This window comes from Vulpes lagopus, chromosome 10 (assembly GCF_018345385.1).
Source record: "Vulpes lagopus strain Blue_001 chromosome 10, ASM1834538v1, whole genome shotgun sequence".
NCBI classification, from domain to species: domain Eukaryota; kingdom Metazoa; phylum Chordata; class Mammalia; order Carnivora; family Canidae; genus Vulpes; species Vulpes lagopus.
In genome coordinates this window covers 61,045,791-61,071,538 of record NC_054833.1, presented here as the reverse complement: position 1 = coordinate 61,071,538, position 25,748 = coordinate 61,045,791, and the positions used below count along the sequence as shown (strand labels likewise).

Genomic DNA, 25,748 nt, shown 5'->3' with positions numbered 1-25,748 from the left:
ACCTGTGTCTCTGCCTCTCTCTCTCTGTGTCTCTCATGAATAAATAAATAAAATCTTTAAAAAACAAATAATGCTGAGAGAATAAAGAGAGATCAATTCAAACCTATACTCAGTGTAGTAATAAAAAAAATCTTTTAAAAACAACCTTTCCTTGCCACCTCTTGCAAAATTTGTGTTTAATAGAGACAATTCTAGGTGAATTAGAATCAAGGAAAGCAAAATATGATTGAGTCATGCCTCCACCATTGTTGACAAGATACAGTGGCTGAGAAATTTCCAGGAGACGGATGAAAGTCAAGAGCAGCATCGGGTGTCCTCAGAGCAAACAGAAAGGAACTCAGAAAGTGGCAAATGGAGATTAAATGGGCTGGGACGGCTGTCTCAATGAGAAGACCCCTAGAGACAGGAACAGAATTGATGGTTGAAGGAACACAGCCGTGCAGGAATATAAGCAGGTCAAGTTTTTGGAAGAGAGAAGGAGCTAATTAGGAGACTTTTAGAAGATAGCGTCCAGGGTCACCATGAGTCACACCTAGAGAGTTGGATCAGACCTAACAAGGCAAAGCTTATCAGCCAAGAATGAATGGTTTTATCCTTAGGTCCTAGAACACAGGTGCACAAATATGGCAAGAAGATTTGACTTAGCAACCGCACGCAGGCAGAGGATTGAGGGGTTTTGCTTGACAGTGAGCAGTGAGTCAGCAGTGTGATGATACTGCCAAAAGGCAGTCACCATCTCAGGCATTACACCTGGGTCAAGAGAGGTGAGGCCCCAGGCTGATGGAGGGTGACATGTGGTTTGGATGTCACACTTTGAGAGATTAACAGGAGTGGGGTCACCATGACAGTAAAGGAGATTCAGAAGCACATCACGGAAGAAACAGATGAAGATCCAGCTGGGGTTGTTTAGCATGGAGAAGGTAAAGCTAAGGAGAACACAGAGCCACCATCAAATGAGTGCAGAGTCATCTTCTGGGAAATGGATTTGAACTCCTTCTGCTATTACCGAGAGCCGGAGCGAGGATCAACTGTCCTCAAGTTACAGAAAGCCAGATTTTAGTCTAAAACAAGAAGCATCTTCAACTTGTGAAAACTTCCCAAAAGGAAAAAAATATTTCCTCAAGGTGTTCAAGTAGGCGGGATAACACCTTTGTGAGAATATTGCTGACATGATTCATGCCTCATCTAGGCGGTAAAATTAGGAGATAACTATGTTCTCAGTCATGGTTAGAGTGGTGGCCAAAAGGAGAAAAATCTCCACCTCCAAAGTGGTCATGACTTGAAGCGCACATGGAATCTTATTTCTCTGAGATGCCTAAAAGTTGAGTTTGACCAACAGCTATTATAGTTAGTTCAGGCTGTATTCTTATGCTATTGTCACACATTTTTTTTTAAAGAAGTCTTTTTTTTTTTAATTTTTATTTATTTATGATAGTCACACACACAGAGAGAGAGAGAGAGAGAGAGAGAGGCAGAGACACAGGCAGAGGGAGAAGCAGGCTCCATGCACCGGGAGCCCAATGTGGGATTCGATCCCAGGGTCTCCAGGATCGCGCCCTGGGCCAAAGGCAGGCACCAAACTGCTGTGCCACCCAGGGATCCCCTACTGTCACACATTTTGTGATACCATTTAACACCAGTACTGTGAATTCACTTAATATTTTCCTTTACCTCATTCCTTTCCGCCCCCCCCCCCTTAGGTTTGTTTTTGTGGGTTTTTTTTTTCTTTTTTTAAGAAAAGCCCAAAGCAGGGCTTGAACTCAGGACCCTGAGATCAAGACCTGAGGTGAGATCAAGCGTTGGATGCTTAATCGACTGAGCCACCCAGGCACCCCTCCTTAGATTTCTTTTTTAAAGTCACCCCACCAGCATAAACCAACATAGCAAATATTACACTATCTGATCAAGTTTAATTTTCTTTACATTTTTCACAAACTATTATCTCTGAATTTGAAAAACATCTTACAATCAATGAAAGGAGCACTATAATAAGATGCATTTTTAATTTCTGAAATAATTTATCTTACAATTGATGACAATGAGATTTTGATAAAATAACAGATTTAATGAGCACATAATTATTAAAATTAAGAAATATTTGCCTAAAGTCATTTTAGGTATGATCAATGGGACCATGGCATAGTTTTGGAAAACAAATAATGACTTAAGCTAGTAATTCCCGAACATCCCTGGATTTGAGGCCCTTGGGAAAAAATTCAGATTCTCCAGACCCAGCCACAGAGATTCTATTACAGATAATTTTGATGTAGATCATTTTCCAACACTTTGGATACCATGCTTAATACTAAGGCATGCTAAATCATGTATGGTCATAAACCTGCAACCTGATAAGAATCCCTCATAGTGCAACCATTCTCAAGAGTGGCCTATGGATCTTTGGAGATTCCCAAGAACTTTTCAGGAGGAACATGAGACCCAAACAATTTTCATGATAATAATACCTAAACACTATTTGCCTTTTTTTCCCTGTGTTAACCTAATGATGTGAAAGCAAAGGTGGATAAAATTTCTGGTGCGTTATTACAAATCAAGGCATGCTACTAAACCAAGTCATTGTCATTGCTATACAACGGGCAATGAAAAACATTTTTATTTTATTTAAAAATTTTTACTTTGAGCATCTGGGTGGCTCAGCAGTTGAGTGTCTGCCTTTGGCTCAGAGTATGATCCCGGGGTCCTGGGATCAAGTCCTGCATCGAGATCCCCGCAGGGATCCTGCCTTTCCCTCTGCCTGTGTCTCTGCCCCTCTCTCTGTGTCTCTCATGAATAAATAAATAAATTTTTTTAAAAAATTAAAATAAAATTTAAAAATAAAAAATAAACATTTTACTTAAAAATTACTTGAAATTTCCAACAGTTAAAATTATTAATTCTAGTATGATTCAATTCTCACATATATTTATAATATTCTCTGTGATGAAATGGGAAGTGTGCATAAGGCACTCTAGCTGCGTACCAGAGTTTGATGGTTGTCTTGAGGAAAAGCGCATGTACAGTTGTTTGAGTTGCAATACAAACTAGCCACTTTATTCATGTGGTATCATTATTACTTGAAAGAACTTCTAGTGGACAAACTGGTTTTTCGGAGTTGGCTATTTGGCAGATATATTCTGAAAAAGGAATGAAGTGTGCTTATCATTTCAAGGAAAACAACTGACAGCATTTGTTACTAATGATACACTTAAGCTTTCAAACAAGAATGAGAATTTTGGAAAACTTGCACCTGCTATCACTAACTTGACAACTTTCTAGTACTTAAAGAATTTCCTAATGAAATCAGTGGAAATATTAATGATGGTGATTATTTTATATTCTATAATGAAACATGTCAACATTCAGAAGTTTTGTATAATTCAGTGAATCAAGATTTTCCAAATGACTAATGTATGATGTTCATCCATGGGGAAAGATCCATTCAGAGTTCAAAACCTGACCAATGGGTAGAGTACAAAATATTCATGGATACAGTTTCAGATCTTATTTCACATTGCAACTAGCCCTTAAGGAACTACCACTTGTCAAGTTTTGGTATAATATCTAAGGAGAATATTCACAATTATTTAAAAAGACAACAAAGGACCGCACCTAGGTGGCTCAGTCAATGGAGCATGTGACTCTTGATCTCGGGGTCATGAGTTCGAGCCCATGTTGTGCAGAGATTACTTAAATAAATGAATAAAGGTTTGGGTTTTTTTTTTTTTTTTAAGAAAAGACAATGAAAATGTTCTTTCCTTTTCTAAATTCCATACCTGTATAAGGCCAGATTTTCTGTATTTATTTCAACCAACCCCCCAACCCCAAAACAAAAAAAACCTTACAGCAACAGACTGAATACAGAAGCAGACAGGAAAATCCATCTGTCTTTTATTCAGTAGACATTAAAGAAAGTTGTAAAGGGGCACCTGAGGGGCTCAGTCCGTTAAGCATCTGCCTTCTGCTCAGGTCAAAATCTCGGAGTCTTGGGATCAAGCCCTATGTCGGGCTCCTTGCTTGCAGCAGAGACTGCTTCTCCCTGCCCTACCCCCCTGCTTGTGCTCTATCTCTCTCTCTCTCTAAAATAGATTTTAAAAATCTTAAAAAGGATAGTAAGTTGTGAAAACGAGAAGCAATGCTACTCTTCTCACTAATTTATTTTCATTTTGGAAAATACAGTCATTTTCATAAGAATGTTATTCATGTTAACACGCAATGCAAGTTCTAATGTAATAAACATCAATAAATATAACCAACATAAACCAACCTCACTGGGTTCTCAATTCTTTTTGAGAATGTCAAGGGATTCTGAACCACTGCTGTTGTATAAACCCACTTAAGCCACACACAATACGGGGGACCATGGTTAGAGAAGGGGTAAGCTATGTGCATGAATTCTTCTTCATCTGTTAGCTAGGAAGTGAGAAAATTTAACCCGGCAGGATGGCTGTAGGCCAGGAGCCCTCTTTGTGGGAGCCCTACTGAATTCCTATGAAAATCTAATCACTGCAGTTCAGCACAGCCTCTGGCCAAAGTAAAACTAAGATATAACTTAGCTGAATAAGGTCCAGAGGGAAGCAGATGCTTCTCTTTCTGTAGGAATAAAACCCCACAGCAGGGCAGGACGGAATAATAAAACAAGTCACCAATGAAGAGCGATTTCATAATGGGTGAGCAGGGGGAGGCCGACTTCCCAGAGAGAACCACAAAATGTTCAGTTCTCCTGCTTTTAATAGAAAACATAAAAAGCCTTATTAAAAAAATATGAACTTTTCTTAAGAGAGCTATGGGGATACGTGTGTGTAACTTCACTCCTTAATCAGTTACAGGAGAATGGGTGGGAAGGGAAAGGGGAGGAATCAGGAAGAGGAACGACATGGGGAAAAGAAGTGGAGGGCTCTGGAGGTCAGAATCCAGAGGGAGCGGGACAAGCAGATGCAGACTCAAAAAAGGAATCTGAGAGCCACACAGACTGCAGAGGCCTTAGAAATGAGCTACACTTGCTACCTCATTTAAATCAAATGGACAGGACAGCCCCTGTGGCGCAGCGGTTTAGTGTCGCCCGCCTTTGGCCCAGGGCATGTTCCTGTAGACCCTGAATCTAGTCCCACGTCAGGCTCTCTGCATGGTGCCTGCTTCTCCCTCTGCTTCTCTCTCTCTCTCTCTGTGTGTGTGTGTGTGGGTGTGTGTCTATGAATAAATAAATAAAATCTTTAAAAAAAAAAAACAAATGGTTTCTTTAAAAAATCAAATCAAATGGACAGGGACCCAGAGAAGCTAAGTGGTTTGACCAAGTGCAGTGCTAGGAATCTAAAGCCAGATTTTCTGGCTTCTAAGTAGGGAAAAACAGATAAAGGCCAAAGAAGGGGGAATGGTTTGGGAAGAGACTGATAGGAGGGATGGGAAAGAGAGAGTGGGAGAGAGAGGCAGAAACAGGAAGGCACTTATACACACACATACACGCATACGCACACCAGCCAGTGAGTTTTAAGGTGGGTATTAACCTAATTAAGCACTGCTTGTCACTGCTACACGCAAGTGAGGTTCGGAGATCACTGCACTAGACCTGATTCTTCTTCTCACGTCTGCTATGTAATCCCCTGGAGATCTCGTTAAAACGAAGCTTCTGATTCTGTAATCTGGGATTGGTCAGAGATTCTAACACACTCCTGCGTAGGACGATACAACAGATTCAAGGGCCACACTTGGAGGAGGGCGCAGGTCAGCCGTTCTCAGACATGGTCCCTGGATCAACAGCATCAGCATCACCTGGGAGCTTGCTAGGAGTGCAAATTCTCAGGCCCCATTCCATACCCACAGAATCAAAACTCTAGGGTTGGGGCTCAGCTGTTTGTGTTTTAACAAGCCCTCCAGGTAACTCTGGTGTATGTTAATGTTTGGAACACTGCATTTGGCCATCATGCCTCCCATCAGCTCACTACCTGTAATGTGCTAAGCAAGCATGGCAAGACTTTACATTCAAGTCATTGCTATTCATTGGACCCCCTGAAATTTCTACTAGGAATTATTGACATTCCAATAACTCTTTTCAGATGCCCTTAAGATTTGGGGATGTTGTGACACCTGGGTGGCTCAGTGGTTTAGCATCTGCCTTTAGCTCAGGGTGTGATCCCAGGGTCCCAGGATCGAGTATCACATAGGGCTCCCCAGAGGGAGCCTGCTTCTCCCTCTGCCTATGTCTTGCCTCTCTCTGTATGTCTCTCATGAATAAATAAATAAAATCTTAAAAAAAAAGATTTAGGGATGACGCTGAGATCACAGGGTTCAAACGTGATGTGTAATTAAGGAAGTGCTTCCCAAGTCTCCCCTTCATTGGGCTTACCTTAATTGGGCTCAATCTAGTTGGCTCACACTTCCTTCCACTCAGGGATGAAAGCAACCCTTCGAATGTTTTTCTTAGAGTACAGTCTCACTTTCAGCTCACTTCTACTTGCCTGATCTAAACCCCTACACCGGGTTCTGGATTCCTTGGGAGCTAAATAAATCCCAGGAGCTTTTGATCGGTCTGCATGGAAATAACAGGGTGAGACCCTTCCCATTCAGGCATCATGCGAGCTCCAGACTCAGCCATCTCCCTGGTCTTTCCAGCACCCCCTGCAGTCATGAGCTCTGATGCAGAGATGGCCATTTTTGGAGAAGCAGCTCCCTACCTGCGGAAGCCAGAGAAGGAGAGAATCGAAGCACAAAACCGCCCATTTGATTCTAAGAAAGCCTGCTTTGCAATGGATGATAAGGAAATGTACGTGAAAGGTATGATCCAGAGCAGGGAAAATGACAAAGTCACAGTCAAGACCCTAGATGATCGGGTAAGTGTTGATTTCAGATGTCCTGGGTCATTTGGGCATCCTCACTAGCCATTCCAGTGGGATATTAGAAATCACATGCTGGTCCATAGGAATCTGATGATAGAACATGACTTACAATAATCTATTCCATAGTGAAGTGAAGTGACAGGTGATGCTCCTATCGCAAACACCTTTATTCCCATTTCTTTCACTTTTCCAGGACTTGGGCTTTGAGAGTTGTTATGATGTTTGCTTTGGAGAAAGGGGAAGGTGAGGGTGACAGATGTTGGACCATTTAAGGGAGAGATTGGAGCTGATCACTGCTGGGTAGTCCGGGCAAATATCCTTCCCTAGGCTTCAGAGTGACTTCCAGAGAAAGCACTGGAGATGATGCCTAGCTTAATGTAGAAAATTACAATGCATCATTCAATTAAATATTGACTGGACACCCATCATGTCTAGCATCCATCACTTTGCAAATTAAAGCAAATCTCGGCACCTGCCTTCCCAAAGTTGACCATCTACTGTAGGAATCAAGATGTGCCTGGCAGGTGTGACTCTCAGTTTACAAACTTAGGCATACGAGACACATCTTTATTTTATTTCTTGTTTGTTTGTTGCACTTAATGTCTGATTTCAGCCTCTTTTCACTGGGAGGGAAATAATTTTTCTTCAGTCATTCTTGGGGTCTCCTCCTATGGGTGTACCTCATTTTCTGGACCTTACACAGTACCACACTGAGGGTCTTGTCTCCTCTCTGAATGATCTGCTAAGAAACAAATCCTTGAAGCTTCAGAATGAACAGATCTTTCCATCTCCCCTTGTGCTACTTTGGGTGTCTCTCTAGGGTAGGGCAGTGGGACAAAGGAGTCTCCTTTCCCCAAGAAATTTGGCATGTGGGGCACCTGGGTGGCTCAGTGGTTGAGCATCTGCCTTAGGCTCAGGTCGTGATTCTAGGGTCCTGGAACAGAGTCCTGCATCAGCTTCCCTGTAGGGAACCTGCTTCTCCCTCTGCCTGTGTCTCTGCCTTCTCTGTGTCTTTCATAAATAAATAAATAAAATCTTTAAAAAGACAGAGAGAGATTTGGCATGTACCAACAAATCCCCCTACCTTTTGTCTTTTCACTAAAACCCTCAAAGCTTTTCTAAGGACTTAGGCTTTGGGAAAATAGAATCCAGAAAGCCTTTTTTAAAAAAATATTATTTATTCATGAGAGACACAGAGAGAGGCAGAGACACAGGCAGAGGGAGAAGCAGGGTCCCTGCGGGGAGCCTGATGTGGTACTCGATCCCAGGACCCTGGGATCATGCCCTGAGCTGAAGGCAGATGTTCAGGCGCTGAGCCACCCAGGCACCCTGAATCCAGAAAGCCTTATAGGCTTTTTCTCTTTTCTGCCCTATTTTCTACCTCTCCTGAACTAATGGTGTGCAGAGTCAGCTGTATACTTGAATGGGGGAGTTGAGAGGGGGCAAACCCAGAGAAACAAAATTAAGTAGTAATCTCAGAAATACTGTTCAGCCATGGACCATGCTCCAAGTTCAAATGTTGTAACTATTATAGCAGAGCTGTTATAATAGTAATTCCGTTACAAGGAATTATGAAAGTCTTGAAAAGATGAAGAGACAGGAAATATGGCATGGAAGAGGTGTCCCTTGAGCTGAACTATGAGGGTTTCTGAACATAATGTCAATAAAGATATTCCAGACAAAGGAGCAGAGGTGATGAGGTGTAAATGCACAGAATACATTGGAGTATTCCTTTCCAACCTTCCAACCTTTGTCTCACTGAAGCACCCAAAGCAAATGGGGTAAACAGAGGCAAGCTTCCCTGGCCTTGTCCATGCTGAGTCCTACCTGGATCCTGAGGGCTGAAAGGCTCTGTTGCTGTGCACATCTGTAACTCATTCTTGGCACCAGGTGGCACACTGACTGGGCGGCATCAGACCAGCACTGGTTACACAGTTTGGCCAGAATTGGGTTAACCAATGGCAGTTATGTGTGGATCATCTCTGGGAATGAAAATGATCCATGAAGCTATTCATGGTAATAGGGTAATTACATCACAGTCTTTCACTACTTCCACCACACCAAGCAAAGCAGAGTTCAGATTATTGGCTCTCCTATCTATCATATGCTTTTCCTCTCAATCCCCAGACCCTCACTTTGAACAGTGACCAAGTCTTCCCCATGAACCCTCCCAAATTTGATAAGATTGAGGACATGGCCATGATGACACACCTGCACGAGCCCGCTGTGTTGTACAACCTCAAAGAGCGCTATGCAGCCTGGATGATCTATGTGAGCACCTTTCAGCCTTATTCCATCTCTCTCTTTCTCTGAGTAAAGACAAGATCCACATGTTGCACTTTCTGGTTTTCTCAGACCTACTCCGGCCTCTTCTGCGTCACCGTCAACCCCTACAAGTGGCTGCCAGTGTACAACCCTGAGGTGGTGACGGCCTACCGAGGCAAGAAGCGCCAGGAGGCCCCGCCCCACATCTTCTCCATCTCTGACAATGCCTATCAGTTCATGCTGACCGGTGAGTGATTTCTTCAATCCCTATCTTTTATTTATTTTTTTGAAGATTTTATTTATTTATTCATGACAGACACAGAGAGAGAGAGAGAGGGAGAGGCAGAGACATAGGCAGAGGGAGAAGCAGGCTCCATGCAGGGAGCCAGACATGGGACTCGATCCCAGGTCTGCAGGATCACACCCTGGGCTAAAGGCGGCGCTAAACCACTGGGCCACCAGGGCTGCCCCAATCCCTATCTTTTAAAATAGTTTTTAGTTAATTATTCAAGTCTTTTAGCTAGACTGGATCTTAGCTAATTATTCAAGCCCTTTGGAGACCTTGATTATCTGAATGCAGTGATGGTCGAGGTGACCTTAGGAGAGTCTGATGATTCCATGATGAAAAGCCAGAGGTGCATATCTCCTATTAGCAGCCATGGTGCATAGGTCAGTGCTCATGGCTGAAGCCATGCTGCATAAATGCTTATTTGGGGGAACACGGAATACAGGAAGATATCCTGCCGCTACCTCCAAAGAATCCCCCTAACATGAGCATGCTTAGAAGAAGACCAGATTAGTAACCTGGAGGATGTAAAGTTAGAGAACTGGGCATAGCAATGTCCCTGCACTGTCTTCTTCCCTAGACTTGGGCTCCTCTTTCTCTTCCCTAAATTTCGAGAATGGCATAGGAAATAGGATGTGGTAACATGGGTCATGCCACCATGTTTCATGTCACTCTCGCCTTTCCCACTTTCACCTGACTTGGTTTGGTGCAGACTTAAGAAGCAGAAGCAAGGCTCTTAGATCTGAAGACAAAGGCTCATCTACTAAACCTTGGGTTGCCCAAACCTCAGCCCTTCCTCTCTCACACTCAATCCTAACCATTCCTACATACTTAATATCTTTCTTCAAATTGGCTGAAGTTGCATCAATTTTAAAAGGAAGATCGAAAAAAATAAAAATAAAAAATAAAAAAATAAAAGGAAGATCGATAACACTATTTGTATGAATTTCCTAGGGCTGCCACAACAAGGAACCACAAAATGAGTGGCTTACACAGCAGAAATTATTGTCTCAAAGTCTGGAAGTGGAAAGTCCAAGGTTGAGGTGTCAGCAGGGTCCTCTCCTCATAAGGGCTAAGAGGCAGAATCTGTTCCCTGCCTCTCTCTCTCTCTCTGTTTCTAGTGGTTTGCTGGCCATCCTTGGGGTTCCTTTGTAGAAGCGCCACCTTGCTTACATGGTATTCTCATTTATGAGCATCTGTTTCCAAATCTCTCTTTTTGATAAAGGTCCCAATCGTATTGGATTAGGGCATCTCCCTCCCACTCCCATATGACTTCATCTTCACTAATAACATCTACAATGAACCAGTTTCCAAATAAGGTCATATTCTGAGGTCATGGGCATAAGCACCTGGACAGGTGAATTTCAGAGGGAGGGGGAGGGATACAACTCAACTCATAAACGATTGTAAGTGGAAACCCATGATCACTTTCCACAAACATGGAGTAAAGGTAAAAGAAAAACCTAATGACAGCCAATCAGTGCACACAGATTCTAATGAGGAGCTGCGTCTTCCCACGAGCCTTGAGTCTGAGACTTGCTCTCTTTCTTAGAAAAGGAGATGAGAAATTGCTGGCAAGCAGTTATAGATCTATGAACAAGAATCACATTTCCTCCACGGGATTCACTGTTCACTTGCCATGCGTGGTCCGTTACACATCCCACATTTGGGAAATCTACACAAATTGTCTCCAGGAAGATTAGACACATCCAAGTCTTCACCAAGCTAGTTCACAGCAAAGCCATGTACTCCAACCACCCCCACTATTGCCCTATTTTTATATCCCATGCATTTGCTGTTTCTTTATTTTGTTTTCTTCCCTCTGCATTTCTAGATCGAGACAATCAGTCCATCCTCATCACGTGAGTAACCTGTGTTCGCAGCATGATGACTTGGAAGCCAGAGTTGTCCCTTCCACTCCTTTATCTTATGTGCTTTTCATCGACAGTGGAGAATCTGGTGCAGGGAAGACCGTGAACACCAAGCGTGTCATCCAGTACTTTGCGACAATTGCAGTCACTGGGGAGAAGAAGAAGGAGCAGCAGCCAGGCAAGATGCAGGTGAGCAGCTCCCTGCACCTGGAGATATGCTGGAATAAGGACAGCTTAAAGATGGGGTGAGCACCAAGGGTATGCCTAGCTCAGTGCTCAGCAAGATGCATGGCACAAGGTCTTGTTCCGGGGGTGCTTGTGGGGCTAGGCAGGAGGGGGTTCCACCTGGTGGCCCCAGGCAGGAGCACTGGCTCTATCAGTAACAGCCCAGCAACCCTGAGCAACATCCCATGCTCCTCCAGAGAAGGGAAGCTTTAGGCTCTCAGATGGGAGCGTACATCAAAATCACCAGAAGGGCTTGTTAACAACCAATTGCTAGGCCCCAGGCCCAGAATTTCGAATTGAAATTCCTAACTCACATTCACAGTCCTGCTACTTCACATTTCTATCATGATCCCACTGTTCATGCAATGGGTCTAGGGATCACACTTGGAGAACATGGGGTGGGACAGTAGTTTGAAAACTGCTCTGGAGGCAAAAGGATAAACAGTCATGGGGAGTGAGAGTAAAAATTCTGCATTCTATAAGCAGACTTTTTAAAAGATTTTATTATTTATTTGAGAGAGAGAGCACTAGAAAAGGAGTGCAAGCATGAGGTGGGGGTGGGCAGAGGCAGAGGGAAAAATAGGTTCCCCGCTGAGCAGGGAGCCTGACACCAGGCTCCATCTCAGGACCCTGGGATCATGACCTGAGTCAAAAGCAGACACCTAACTGACTGAGCCATCCAGGTGCCCCAATAAGCAGATTTCTGAGCAAAAATTCTCATGAAATATATTTTGTGACTTAAAAATATTTTTTTGAGAACTGCTATTTCTACTGTATGATCTTTTCAGTGACTTTCTATTATATTTAAACTATTATTTCTATTCTATTTATACTATTAATTCTATTTATACCTCTGAACCCAAATGTCTAATAGAGGGGTCATGATGCATGCAGTAACAGAGGTATGTATTCTAAAAAATCCATGAGTTATAATGGAGTGTTATCAGAGAAGAAAGACAGTCTGAAAAATCAAGAGGAAGCCTGGAATCTGCTATGGCCAGAGTCACTGATGCTGTACTAAGGAGACCCTCTGCAGGATGGGATTTGAAGCCTCCTCAGGTGGTGGGGGCAGGGCCCATGGGTTCCTTCACCCATCTGCATTGGCCTCCAGGCTGAGCTGGTCAGCATCTTTCCCTGGACCCTGACCAGAGCATCCACACTTTCAAGTCACCATGGGCTCCTTCAGAGGATACTCTTAAGTCTTCCCTTTGCTTTTTCTTGTTTATTTTTAGGGGACCCTGGAAGATCAAATCATCCAGGCCAACCCCCTGCTGGAGGCCTTTGGAAATGCCAAGACTGTGAGGAATGACAACTCCTCGAGATTTGTAAGACCCAGTCCAATTTTAACCACCTGCCTCCCCAAGAACCAAACCCTCTCTTCAAATGCTGGAGATAGATATATATTTTTTTAAATCCCACATAAACTAGAATAGAGCCAGCCTTATTTTACCCCTAAGTGATTTAGATTAATTGAGCCCTTCTGGGATAATCTGATATACTGAAGAGTGTGTTGGCTTGTTGTCAACAGAGGGAGGATTTACCTGCTTGTTTCTAACAAGGCAGCGTTAGCTCTGAGCATCCTGAAGTCACTTGGTCTCTCTAGGTGGAAGCATTTTAAAATGCTGAAGTCCATTGAGCACTCTCCATTGCCTCGTTAACCACGGAAACCGTAGTGTGAATTAAGTGAATAGGTTTGAACTCCTCCAGGTCAAAAGGCATTGGGAGAAGGAAAAACCTGGTGAAAGCAGGAGAGCCCACAACTTGGGAATACGTTGATGTTGAAGATACTGAAGGATATGTTCTATCCTTCAACATTTCACTTAAGATTGGCCCATCCAAAGAGGCATTTACCTACCCCCTGCCCCACCAAGGGCAAATAAACAAATATCCAGCCCTCTACCTAATCTCACTGTACCATGAAGTGAACAACTACCATGAGGTGAAGCCCTTACTTATGCCTATAGTTGCAGAAGCATGTCAGGCCTTCACACATATAGAGAGCTTGATAATCTCAAGCTTGTGTTTTATTATTGCTTCTCAAGGATAAAATGGTCCCTGATGTGAAAGTACATACAGATATCAGGCTGTGAGCCCTGACCTGTCTTTCTTTCCCTTGGTCCTCTGTGCATTGCCCATATGCACATCTCTCTTCCTAGGGTACAACTAAAAACTCTTGCTTGTAGAGGATCTGGGTGTGTTTTATGCAGCAGAGATATGCATACATACTTGCACCAAGTTCATTATTGCACTAACCTGGCACCAGCTTAAAGTGGAAGAAAATGCTTTACATACCTACCCCTTGCCACTCTCATTTAGTACATGGGCCTCTCCTCTTGGCCCTGAACCAGAAGTCACGAAAAACCCACTGTGTTATTTTGTCTACCTTCCACCCAGCAAACAAACATTTGCAAGCTAAAACTTGCATCATCTTCCACTGAGAAGCTAACAATACTGAAGACCAAGCCTTACAGTTCACTCATAACTCCACTGACCCTTCACTGACTCTCCCTGAGCTTCATTCAGAAAATATTGAGAATGTGATGGTGGAGTACTGACTACATTCCAGCTTCTATGGGTGAGAAAGAGAAGGCAACATTTTTGCCTTCAGATTTGCTCACAGTGTGGTAGAGCTTGGTCACTCATAAAATTTCACCTCTTGCCTCCCCCCCTCAAAATGGAGGAACTCAGACTCTGAATGCATATTTTGGTAGCCAGAGAGCCTGGCCCAAACCTGGGAACTAGGTTTGCCTGTAGTAAGTGGTAAGAAAAACCAAAGCAAGAAATCTCACAAGGAATACCCAGAGGAAAAAAGAGAGAGAGAGAGAGAGAGAGAGAGAGAGAGAAGGAAGGAAGGAAGACAGACAGACAGGCAAAATGGCCCAAGCAGGCCTATCAAAGGTATCATGAAGCATTTGGGAATCCAGGTATCAGAGAGCAGGATAAAAACCAAAGGGACAGTCAAGAGTGAGGTGGCCCCAAGCAGAAGTTGGAGAGGAAGCCCGCAGGTGTCTCCAAAACTGGATGAACAGAGCCAGATGCTTTGGGTAGAGCTATCTGAGTCTGGCTAACCCAGCTTGGGGACTCTGGGTGCCAGGCAGACAGAGAGGAGGGAAGTCCTCCACTTCTGGCATCACTTCTTCCCCGACCCTACCTTTCCCACCCGTGGCTGGTAGCAGGTGGCAAAAGCCAACCACAATACCAAATAAATAAAATAACTGTGATGTTTGTCAACCTGCCATTGGACAGGGGAAGTTCATTCGGATTCATTTCGGAGCCACAGGAAAGTTGGCATCAGCGGACATTGAAACCTGTGAGTCCTGGCACCATATCGGGCACCATGGTACTTGGAGACACAGCCACCTCCCAGACACCTGAAACCACATTCTTTCTTATTACCTTAGATCTCTTAGAAAAATCCAGAGTGACATTTCAGTTATCCAGTGAGAGAAGCTATCACATTTTTTACCAAATCTTGTCAAACAAGAAGCCAGAACTAATCGGTAAGTTCTTGGGGGTATTGGTCTCATCCTCTAAACCAGGCACCTTGGGCAAACACCCAGAGTGCATCATGCATGTGTGAGATGCTAACGGGACCTTCGTGTTTCACAGACTTGCTCCTCATTTCAACCAATCCCTTTGACTTCCCCTTCGTGAGCCAGGGAGAGGTCACTGTGGCCAGCATTAATGACAGTGAAGAACTGCTGGCAACTGACGTAAGCATTTTCTTTCCTTCCTTCTTAATTCCAGCACAGAATTACCAAGTTTGTGAACTGAGAGGCATCCTAGCAATCTAAGCAGAAACTGGGACCCAGGGATGCTCAGTGAACAGACCCTAGATCTCAGAGATCTCAAGATGTTGAGACAATTAGCCCAGATTGCTCCCCTCCCCACTCAGCTCCACCTCAGGAGATGCCAGGGGGGGATACAGAAAGTTCTCCAAAACAGGCCTCCTGTTCCATTCTCTAGCATGGTAGAGTTGTGTTTTGCATGTATAAGGTTTTTGAAGGTTTCGTTGGAACTTCTCAGGCCATAAAACCATCTGCATGGTTCTTCTTTTTTTTTTTTTAAATATTTAATTTATTCGTGAGCGACACAGAGAGAAAGAGAGGCAGAGACACAGGCTGAGGCAGAAGCAGGCTCCATGCAGGGAGCCCGATGTGGGACTCGATCCCAGGACTCCAGGATCACGCCCTGGGCCAAAGGCAGGTGCTAAACTGCTGAGCCACCCAGGGATTCCCCCATCTACACGGTTCTTGAAGAAAATTTTAAAAATACAGTAAAGTATCAAGCAGGAAAAACAACCCACTGTGTAGCAGATGTTCCACACCTCGTGCTACCTGCCTCCTCAGACTCACATTCGGCTCCCACGTCCTTAGTGCACCTGTCAGGCCTCCAGCCATTAGCTTTGGGAAGTATTTCCAAGGTTAAAAACTAGAATAGCAATAATAATAATAATAATAATAATAATAATAATAAGTGCATTGAGCATGTATATGTGCTAGGAAATGAGTTGAGTGGTTCTCCCTGCTTTATCTCATTTAACCCCTCCAAAAACCTCAAACCAATAGGTATGACTATTGCCTCATTTTACAAAAGTGAAAGCTGAGTCTTAGAAAAACACACACAATTTGCAAATGTCGGAACACTTGAAGCCAGATCTGTCCAACCCCGAACCTGTATTTTTAACCAACAGACACCATCTCTAAGCAATTAATCTTCCTCCAAGCTTCTCCTGGGTAATGGTCTATGGCCCAGCAGAGGGGGATTGGTCTCTCTGAGGGTCTGCATTCCCCAAGAGGTTCCACAGACAGTAACCCTTTCGCCTGGTTCCTTTCGATGTCAAGTGAAAGGTTTTCTCTTTTAATCCCTTCCTACGACACAGAGATGCATTTGTTGGGGTAGGATTTGGAGTCAAGGAGGCCATCGTGGCTCAGGACCTCTCCTCCCCCAGGTGGGCTCCTGGCCTGGACTCTCCCTCTCCCAAAGGGGGCGCCACCCCAAGAGTGCCTCATTGTTCCATATCATCCTGCTGACATGGACTTACCCGCTCACTGACCTACCAGCTCACCAGACCCATCCATACATGCCATCTCCACCAGGGGCGCATCACTTAGGCTCAGGCCGCAAGCCCTGCTGCATAATCAATACATCTATCCAAGGGAAGGATTTTTTGCTTAAATCTTTGTGGTAGGACATGAGCCAAACGGCTATAAAACCAAATCAGCAAATGCTGTAGGCTCTGAAATGACCCGACGCTTGCTCCAGCCCATTTTATCACATGCTACCTGTAGGTCACTTACCCTGTTAGAGCCTCAGGTCTCACCTGGAACTTTGGAAAGATCCACATACCTATGAGGTTCTCATAGCAACTTGGTGAGATGACATATAGATGGGTGCCTAACCCCGGGCCTGTTAGAGCCTCAGGTCTCACCTGGAACTTTGGAAAGATCCACACACCTATGAGGTTCTCATAGCAACTTGGTGAGATGACATATAGATGGGTGCCTAACCCCGGGCCTAGCACAGGGAGAGCTCTGCAAAAGTTTGCCCCTTTCTTGTTTGAAAAATGATGGCATTCTCTTCGATGACCGCCCCTTCCAGTTCTAATAGCCAGGAGACCATATTGTCTCAATTCTGAACAACACCAGAATTTCTGGGTTACAATGCCACACTCTCAAGCTGTTGGGCACTATTTCTCAGACACTCTTCATGAGACTTCCTTCTTGTGGTGTCACATGATGGTTCCCAGTAGCCTCATCCAGAAAATAGCCCCAAACATATGTACAGCAGAAAAGGATTCAAATCAGTGCTTATTGGATGGAAGAAAGCAGTCATCACTTTTTCTTCCCATAATCTCCACCTTTCCACACAAACATGTTAAAGAAATGGTTTCTAACCCCTAACTTAACATATCACCCTGTCATCTACTTCTTTGGGCAAATGCTATCTCACAGGCTGTACAGAAAGGGTGAGGTCTTGACCAGGGGCAACTGAGTCCCTGTGACAACTATCCTTTCTCTAATTCCCAGAATGCCATTGATATCCTGGGCTTCAGTTCAGAGGAGAAAGTCGGGATCTACAAGCTCACAGGGGCCGTCATGCACTACGGGAATATGAAGTTCAAGCAGAAGCAGCGGGAGGAGCAGGCCGAGCCAGATGGCACCGAAGGTAATCACATCAATGCAGGGACTGGCATCTGACTCAGCACCTGTGCTTATCTATGGATGGGGCCCCATGAGATACGCTCTGGGTTCATCCCCAGAGCTGCTCTTCGAAAGTCGCACAAACTGAATGTGAGGTGTCCAAAGCTCATTGATTGTACTTGAGCTGGAGAAGTCCAGGAATCGTAGAGTGGTGGACCCTTGAAAAACAAAAGACATCATTCTCATGAATGAATAATCACTGTTCACACCGCTACCTCTCACCATCATGGTTTACCTGTTATCTTAAGGGTAGACATTTACCTGTTCTGTGGACTTCAATTTCTCTCTGTACATCCTTAAAACTCAGAATGCTGCCCTAAGCACCTGCGCCAAGTGAAGAGGTTTCCTCCTCCTGTTGCCTTCAATTCCACTCTGACATCTGTTGAACTTGATCCTGAAACAAGGACTGGTGTACCAGTGTCCGCTCCTCCCCACCTCAGGACTCTCACCGGGGTGATCTCCCCACCCCCTCAGCCTGGTCCTGGAAACAGAGCAGAGGAAAGTAGGAGGGGCTACCAGCAGTAGGACCAACCCACTATATGCCCTGCTCATCAGGCCTCATTTCTCACACTATGTCTTATAAGCTCTGTAAGTAAAAGGCTGGTTCATCTCCAATAGTTCTACCTATTTTAACATCCCCCATGATGTGTGAAACAGTGTGTCTTGAGCCCCAGATGATAGGCAGGAACAATAGCCTTGAAAGAAAGGCCAGGAAAATACACGTGACTCTATCACTGCCCACAATGGCTCACCTAATTAGGCTAAGGTTGCCCAGGATGACCTCTTTTTATTAATTCCACGTCAACTGTTAGTGACATCATCATAGGAATAATAGCCCATCAACATTCACTGGTTCAACTCCACCTCCCCACTCTCCCAGCCCCCACCCCCCCACTCTCCTCTGCAAGTGGAGGGGATTATGCAGGGAATGTACCAGGGGGTATCAATCCTTGGGGCCATGTGGGAATCAGGCCTGTAGCAGTGTGCCAGACAAGCAGCAACAGAGAAACTCAGTGTTCAGAGCAAGAAGCACTTCTGATTGGGATAATCAGGAAGTTTTCCTGGAGGAAGAGGGTACTGGCTTGAACTTTGAAGGATGGATAGGATTCTGAAAGGTGAAGAGGGAGGAGAGAAAGCAGTCCGGGCAGAGGAAATAAAATGATGAAGGGGGCACGGGAAGGAATGTGATGAGACTGAACCCCAGAGTGGTCCACTTTGGCTACAGAAGAGGATGTGTGCTGTAGATCTGTAAGAGATGGGGATTAAAAAGTGATCATCTTGGTATCGGTTGGAGAAGGCCTTGAGTGCTGGGATAAATAGTTTAGAATGTACACGTAGGCACCGGAAACCATGAACTCTCCACATAGCAGGGGAAGTTCGTGTGAATTAATCTGTGATCAGTCAGGTTCACCAAGAGTGTGGGTCCTTGAAAAGAAAGTGTACCAGCCTCCTCAGCGAGGGTGGATCATATGATAAGTATCATGGCCCAGTCCCCCTTCCAGCCCTGGAAGCCCCGTGTTCAGTGTGTAGGAGCAGTGGGGGCCAGAATCTGTCTCTGAGGTCCTCTGATGGTGACCAATCCAAGTGAATATTTGCTGAATGCTCACCACACACCAGGCCCATTTCACAACAACCCAACCGGTGGGGTACAGCCACAACCCCTCCACCCCAGTTTTCAAGTGAGAAAAATGAGTAATAAGTAGGCAAGACCAAAATCTGAATGTCAGGCCATCTGAGCCTAGAGTCCAGGCTCTCTGCCGCTGTACTATTCCAAACAATGGAAATGTCAGCTATTTTGAAGGTGAAGTGAACAGGATTTAATGCCTATCTGACCACAGGCATGTCAGGGATGAGGAGGAAGGATGTAATCACCCCAAGCTTTCAAGTTTAAGTGACAAGAAGAATACCACCCATCTACAGTGCAAAGCGAGAGAAGGGGATAGTTTGAGCCAAGAGGAAGGCATATATTTGACTTTTTATTAAGCACTTGACAAATACAGTCCTGGATTTTCATTATCTCATTCCCCAGCCATCTCTAGGGTAATGGTCCCAACCAAAGAGGGGCTGTCCCTAGAGGAGTAAGATTTCTCTATCCTCTGGATAGAGGATGTACTTGGCAGACAACCAAGTACATCCCAAAGTCAACTCAACTTCCAACAAACTATATGAAATTGCCAATTCTCAACTGCTTTTGACCCTCTCCTAACACCTGAAGACTGGGTCAAGTTTTGTAGTCCGTTCTCAGCTATGAGCATGGCATCTTGCATAAATTTCAGAAGCTGCTTAACATGTATTGTTAACTATCCAAATGGTGCTTCCTTTAGTCATAATAGTATTTTGTTGAATTATCATAGTCCAATGTCACTGTGTCACTGTATCCTCTTAAAAAATGAAATTTAGGGGGACCTGGGTGGTTCAGTCAGGTGTGCATCACTTGATTTCAGCTCAAGTCATGATCTCAGGGTCGTGAAACTGAGCTGCACATTGGGCTCCATGCTGAGCATGGAGTCTGCTTAGGATTCTCTCTCTCCCTCTCCCTCCATCTGTCTCCCCTACTCTCTTTCTCAAAAAAGAAAAGGAAGGAAGGAAGGAAGGAAAGAAGGAAGGAAGAAATTTAAATATCAGTAGGTGAAGATCAACCTTCAATTCAAGATTGCATCTAGAAGGCAAACTGGCAGTTCTGGAAAACCTGCATCCCTGGATTATGAGATGGAAGCTTCCTTGGACAATTCCAGTCCTGATGCACAGAGGCCAATATAAAAACACCAGAAAAAGGGGGCTTGGGAGGCTCAATTGGTTAAGCATCTGCCTTTGGCCCAGGTCATGATTCCAAGGTGTTGCGATCAAGTCCCATGCTGGGCTCCCTGCTGAGCGGGGAGTCTGCTTCTTCCTTCCCCTCTCCCTCTGTGTGCTCACTCTCTTTCTCTCAAATAAATTAATAAATAAAATCTTTTAAAAAACATTTTAAAAAATACCCATAAGGATTATAGGGAATATTTCTAGGAGGTCCCAGGGCCAGAATGGCCCCATCAGCCACTGCCATCTTTGTGTGACACCATTTCTCTCTTCTTTCAGTGGCTGACAAAGCTGGATACCTGATGGGTCTAAACTCTGCAGAAATGCTGAAAGGCCTGTGTTGTCCGAGGGTGAAGGTTGGGAACGAGTATGTCACCAAAGGGCAGAATGTCCAGCAGGTAAATGGAGACACTCTGAGTTCAGCCAACTCGGTTATTCTGCTGTTTTAACCACCATCTCAAGGTTCTTTCAGTTGCAGGTGTCAGAAATACATACGCAACTGGCTTCAGCATTAAGGGAAATTTCATTCTTACACCCTAGGGGTAGCTCAAGGAATGCAAATCGAGAAGTGGCTTGTAGCCAGGAACTGAAAGACCCCTCGGGAGTGGGGCAGGCCTTGGGCAGGTCCTCCCCTGGGGTTCCATGAACAGTCATTGTTCTCCTTCTCTTCTATATTCTCACTAGGCGGACAAAGTCTCTGCATCCCTCCTGCCCACGGCCACCCCATAGCTCACATCTCCAGTTGACATCTCCATAGTTGAGCCTCCCACAAGACTGAGACAAGTGTCTTCGGCCCCAATTCCAAACTGAGAGAGCAATACTCCGTGTAACCCAACTTGGATCAGAAGTCCACCTCTGGTTCAGTTATGTGCGGCCAGGGTCTAGAGTCATGTATTATAACCATGGTTGTTAGAAGACTTTGTAAATGAGATAGTTCTCAGAGGAAGGGCAACACCCTAAGCCAGCAAATGTTTTAAGAAATATTATTAATATTAATTATATTAATTAATTATATTAATATTAATATTAGGTTGGACTATATGAAGTTGCCAATCTCCAACTGCTTTTGACCTTGAAGATGTCATTGTCTTCATGCTTCAACTTAATACAACTATAAAAGCACTAATTTGAGGGCTGGGTGGGTGACCTTTCTTCCAGGTGACCAATTCAGTGGGTGCCCTGGCCAAGGCTGTCTACGAGAAGATGTTCCTGTGGATGGTCACCCGCATCAACCAGCAGCTGGACACCAAGCAGCCCAGGCAGTACTTCATCGGGGTCCTGGACATTGCTGGCTTTGAGATCTTTGATGTGAGTTGTTTGAATAAATGGCCCTTTAAGTTGTTTGAATAAATGGTATTCTACTTTGTGTCTGCTTTGCTGAATCCCCACTGGATTTTCCAAACTCACTCAAACTCTTTGCTATTTGCAACACCTAGTTCAACAGCCTGGAGCAGCTGTGCATCAACTTCACCAATGAGAAGCTGCAACAGTTCTTCAACCACCACATGTTTGTGCTGGAGCAGGAGGAGTACAAGAAGGAGGGCATTGAGTGGGAGTTCATCGACTTCGGGATGGACCTGGCTGCTTGCATCGAGCTCATCGAGAAGGTAGAGAAATAGAGGCTGCTCCCCAAGGTCAGCTCCTCCTTGGTTGGGACCATCATCTCTTTGCTCTCACTCTACCCTGATAATAGAATGGTGATCCCAACTCTACTCTTCCAGCCTTCAGATAGCTGAGTCCCCTTGCAGAGAAAAGTGTTTGGAAAGCATGCATAATGCAGACACCTAAAGAGGTACATGGGTGGTTAAGATCCAAGGGCTCAGTTCTTCTCAAGGATGGGAATGGGAGCTCAGGAGGAACTATGGCATTGCAGAGCTTTTTGACTTATTCGAAGACCCAAGGAAGATAGACCAGTGGAGTTCTTGGAATAATGTTACTATAAAAATAGGGGACATTAATAAGAAAAAAAAGAAAGAAAAACGAAAAGGAATTCCCACAATGTTTTGATCACTGGTCCTGTTGGAATGAGTTTATCTTCCTAAGGTGGCTACTAAAAAATCCAGACATTATTGTTTCAAAATGACTCATATTATTTTATGTCTTTGTATGTAATTTTCCCTTTTTTGGAAGTGGGATAAGCCTATAGCTAAAAGTGAGCTACCTTTATATACATACAGTTTCTTTCCACGTTCATTTGTTCAACAAACATTAATTAAGCACCTACTCCATGCCTAGCGCTGTATGCTGCAGTGCTCCTGGTGACAGAGCCATAGCACCAAAGAAGTTGTGTTTGGCTCCTGCAGACAACAGAGTCCTTGAAACACACTATTAAATGCTGAGTCATGGCCTGTCCTCCTACTTTCAGCCCATGGGCATCTTCTCTATCCTGGAAGAGGAGTGCATGTTCCCCAAGGCCACAGACACCTCCTTCAAGAACAAGCTCTATGACCAGCACCTGGGCAAGTCCAACAACTTCCAGAAGCCCAAGCCTGCCAAGGGCAAGGCCGAGGCACACTTCTCACTGGTCCACTATGCGGGCACCGTGGACTACAACATTGCTGGCTGGCTTGACAAGAACAAGGACCCCCTGAATGAGACCGTGGTCGGGCTGTACCAGAAGTCCTCGCTGAAGCTGCTGTCATTCCTTTTTTCCAACTATGCTGGTGCAGAAGCAGGTGAAATTCTTTCTCTCCTCCCCACTGCCCTGTGCCCCGTGTGGAAAGCTCTGTGTAATTACTTATAACCCAGAGCTGCTCCTGAAGGACCAGGATTCAAGTGCGAGTTTCAGACTAAGCTGGATGTATCGGTCTGTCACCGATAATCAATTTTCTCTCTCCTATTCTTTCTCTGCCTTAAGAGATTGAGCTCTAATAGAGGTAAACAGGGCCTCTCAGGGGACAAAAGAGCTGATACCACATTTTTAAATACCTTTTTAAAATTGAGGTGGGGTGGGTGGCTGGCTCAGTCGAGGGCACATATGACTCTAGGTTCAGGGGTCATGAGTTCGAGCTTCATGTTGGGTGTAGAGATTACTTAAAGAAAAGCTTCAAAAACTGAGATATAATTGACATGCCACACAATTTACTCTTTAGAAAATTCAGGGGTCTTGAGTATATTTACAGGGTGGGCAACCATCACCGCTATTGAATTCAAGAAGGCTTTTATCAGCTCTGTCACCCCTTCCCCTGGTCCTGGCAACTACAAATCTCCTTTCCACTTCTATGACTTTGCCTATTCTGGTCATTTCATGTAAATGGAATCATATGCTGTATGGGCTTTGGTGTCTGGCTTCTCTCATGGAGCAGAATGTTTCTGGGATTTGTCTGTGTTGGGACATGTATCAGTATTTGACTTCTTTTTATAGATGGGTGATATTCTAGTGCATGCATAGCACACATTTGTCTCTCCACTCACGAACTGATGAACATTTGGCTACTGTGGATCATGCTGCTAGGAACATTTGTATACAAGTTTATCTGTGGGCATATGTTGTCAGTGCTCTTCGATGTATACCTAGGAGTAGAATTGCTGAGTCATATGGTAACTGTTTATTTAACTTATTGGGGAATCTCCAGACTGTTTTCCAAAATGGTTGCAGAAGCCAGTATCACTTGTGAAGTTTACTCATATTTTAAAAATAATTGCCAAAATAGGGTTTGTAAAATTATGGACTATCTTAAATGCATCAAATTTTAAAGTTAATGTTCTTAATGTGAAAATACAGGCAATATAATCATTCATTCTATAATTAGATCATTTTTTTAAAGACTTTATTTATGCATGAGAGACACAGAGATAAAAGCAGAGACATAGGTAGAGGGAAAAGGAGGCTCCGTGCGGGGAACCCAATGCAGGGCTCAATCCCAAGAACCCTGGGATCACAACCTGAGCTGAAGGCCGATGCTCAATCGCTGAGCCACCCAGGTGCCCCTAACTAGATCATTTTATTTTTAGTTTTTTTTAAGATTTATTTTTATTTATTTATTTATGATAAACATAGAGAGAGAGAGAGAGAGAGAGAGAGAGAGAGAGAAGCAGAGACACAGGAGGAGGGAGAAGCAGGCTCCATGCTGGGAGCCTGACATGGGACTCCATCCCGGGACTCCAGGATCACGCCCTGGGCCAAAGGCAGGCGCCAAACAGCTGAGCCACCCAGAGATCCCCTAATTAGATCATTTTAAAAGCAAACAAGTAGGGGCGCCTAGGTTGTGCAGTCAGTTAAGTATTCAACTCTTGGTTTCAGCTCAGGTCATGATCTTGGGATCCTGGGATCAAGACCCACATTGAGCTCCACACTCAGAAGAGAGTCTGCTTGAGATTCTCTCTCCCTCTCCATCTCTCCCTGTGCTCTCTCTCTCTCTCTCTCAAATAAATAAATAAATCTTAAACAAACAAGAAACAAAAACCCTTCAGCTCTGTCAAAAGAAACCCAAAAGTCCCATTTCAGGGTTTGTAGGATGTGGCCACCACTAAGAAAAAGCACTGTGCACTGTTGGTGGGAATGTAAATTGGTGTAGCCACTATGGAAGACAGTATTGGAGGGTCCTCAAAAAATTAAAAATAAGGTTACCATATGATCCAGCAATCTCACTTTGGGGAATATATCTGAAATGAACAAAACCACTATCCTAAAGAAATATCGACAACCCATGTTCACTGCAGCATTATTTACAATAGCCAACACATACAAACAACCTAAGTGTCTATCAACAGATGAATGGATAAAGAAAATATGGTGTAAGGGTGCCTGGGTGGCTCAGTCCGTTAAGCATGTGCCTTTGGCTCAGGTGATGATCCTGAGGTCCTGGACTCAAGCCCTGCATCAGGCTCCCTGCTCTGTGGGGAGTCTGCTTCTCCCTCTCCCTCTGCCCCTCCAACCCCTACTCATGCTCTCGCTTGCTCTCTCTCTCTCAAATGAATAAATACGATCTTTTTTTAAAAAAAAAATATGGTGTACTATTCAGCCATAAAAAAAGAGAAAATCTTGGATTTGGGACAGCACGGATAGACCTTGAGAACATTATGCCAAGGGAAATAAGTCCGAGAAAGACAAATCCTGTACAATCTCACATATAGGTGGAATCTGAGAAAACCAAACTCACAGAAACAGATCAGACTTTGTGGTCACCAGAGGTGAGAGTGAGGGGTGGAGGAACTGGATGAAGGTGTCAAAGGTACTAACTTCCAATTATAAGATAAATAAGTTCTGCGATGTAACATACTGTGCCTACCTGGCAGGGACTATAGTTAACAATACTCTGTTGTATATTTAAAA

General features: G+C 44.3%; 1 protein-coding gene across 1 annotated transcript in view; it reads left to right on the top strand.

Moving 5' to 3' along the window:
- MYH13 (myosin heavy chain 13) overlaps nucleotides 1-25,748 on the top strand; it is a 59,039-nt gene that overhangs the window by 555 nt on the left and 32,736 nt on the right. The window contains exons 2-15 of the mRNA XM_041772186.1: nucleotides 6,604-6,821; nucleotides 8,955-9,098; nucleotides 9,183-9,339; nucleotides 11,213-11,240; nucleotides 11,327-11,438; nucleotides 12,707-12,799; nucleotides 14,721-14,784; nucleotides 14,876-14,974; nucleotides 15,084-15,187; nucleotides 17,504-17,642; nucleotides 20,753-20,871; nucleotides 21,632-21,781; nucleotides 21,910-22,080; nucleotides 22,839-23,148. Coding sequence (XP_041628120.1) covers nucleotides 6,618-6,821; nucleotides 8,955-9,098; nucleotides 9,183-9,339; nucleotides 11,213-11,240; nucleotides 11,327-11,438; nucleotides 12,707-12,799; nucleotides 14,721-14,784; nucleotides 14,876-14,974; nucleotides 15,084-15,187; nucleotides 17,504-17,642; nucleotides 20,753-20,871; nucleotides 21,632-21,781; nucleotides 21,910-22,080; nucleotides 22,839-23,148 — 1,894 coding nt within the window. The 5' untranslated portion in view covers nucleotides 6,604-6,617. The remainder of the gene's footprint in view (nucleotides 1-6,603; nucleotides 6,822-8,954; nucleotides 9,099-9,182; nucleotides 9,340-11,212; nucleotides 11,241-11,326; nucleotides 11,439-12,706; nucleotides 12,800-14,720; nucleotides 14,785-14,875; nucleotides 14,975-15,083; nucleotides 15,188-17,503; nucleotides 17,643-20,752; nucleotides 20,872-21,631; nucleotides 21,782-21,909; nucleotides 22,081-22,838; nucleotides 23,149-25,748) is intronic.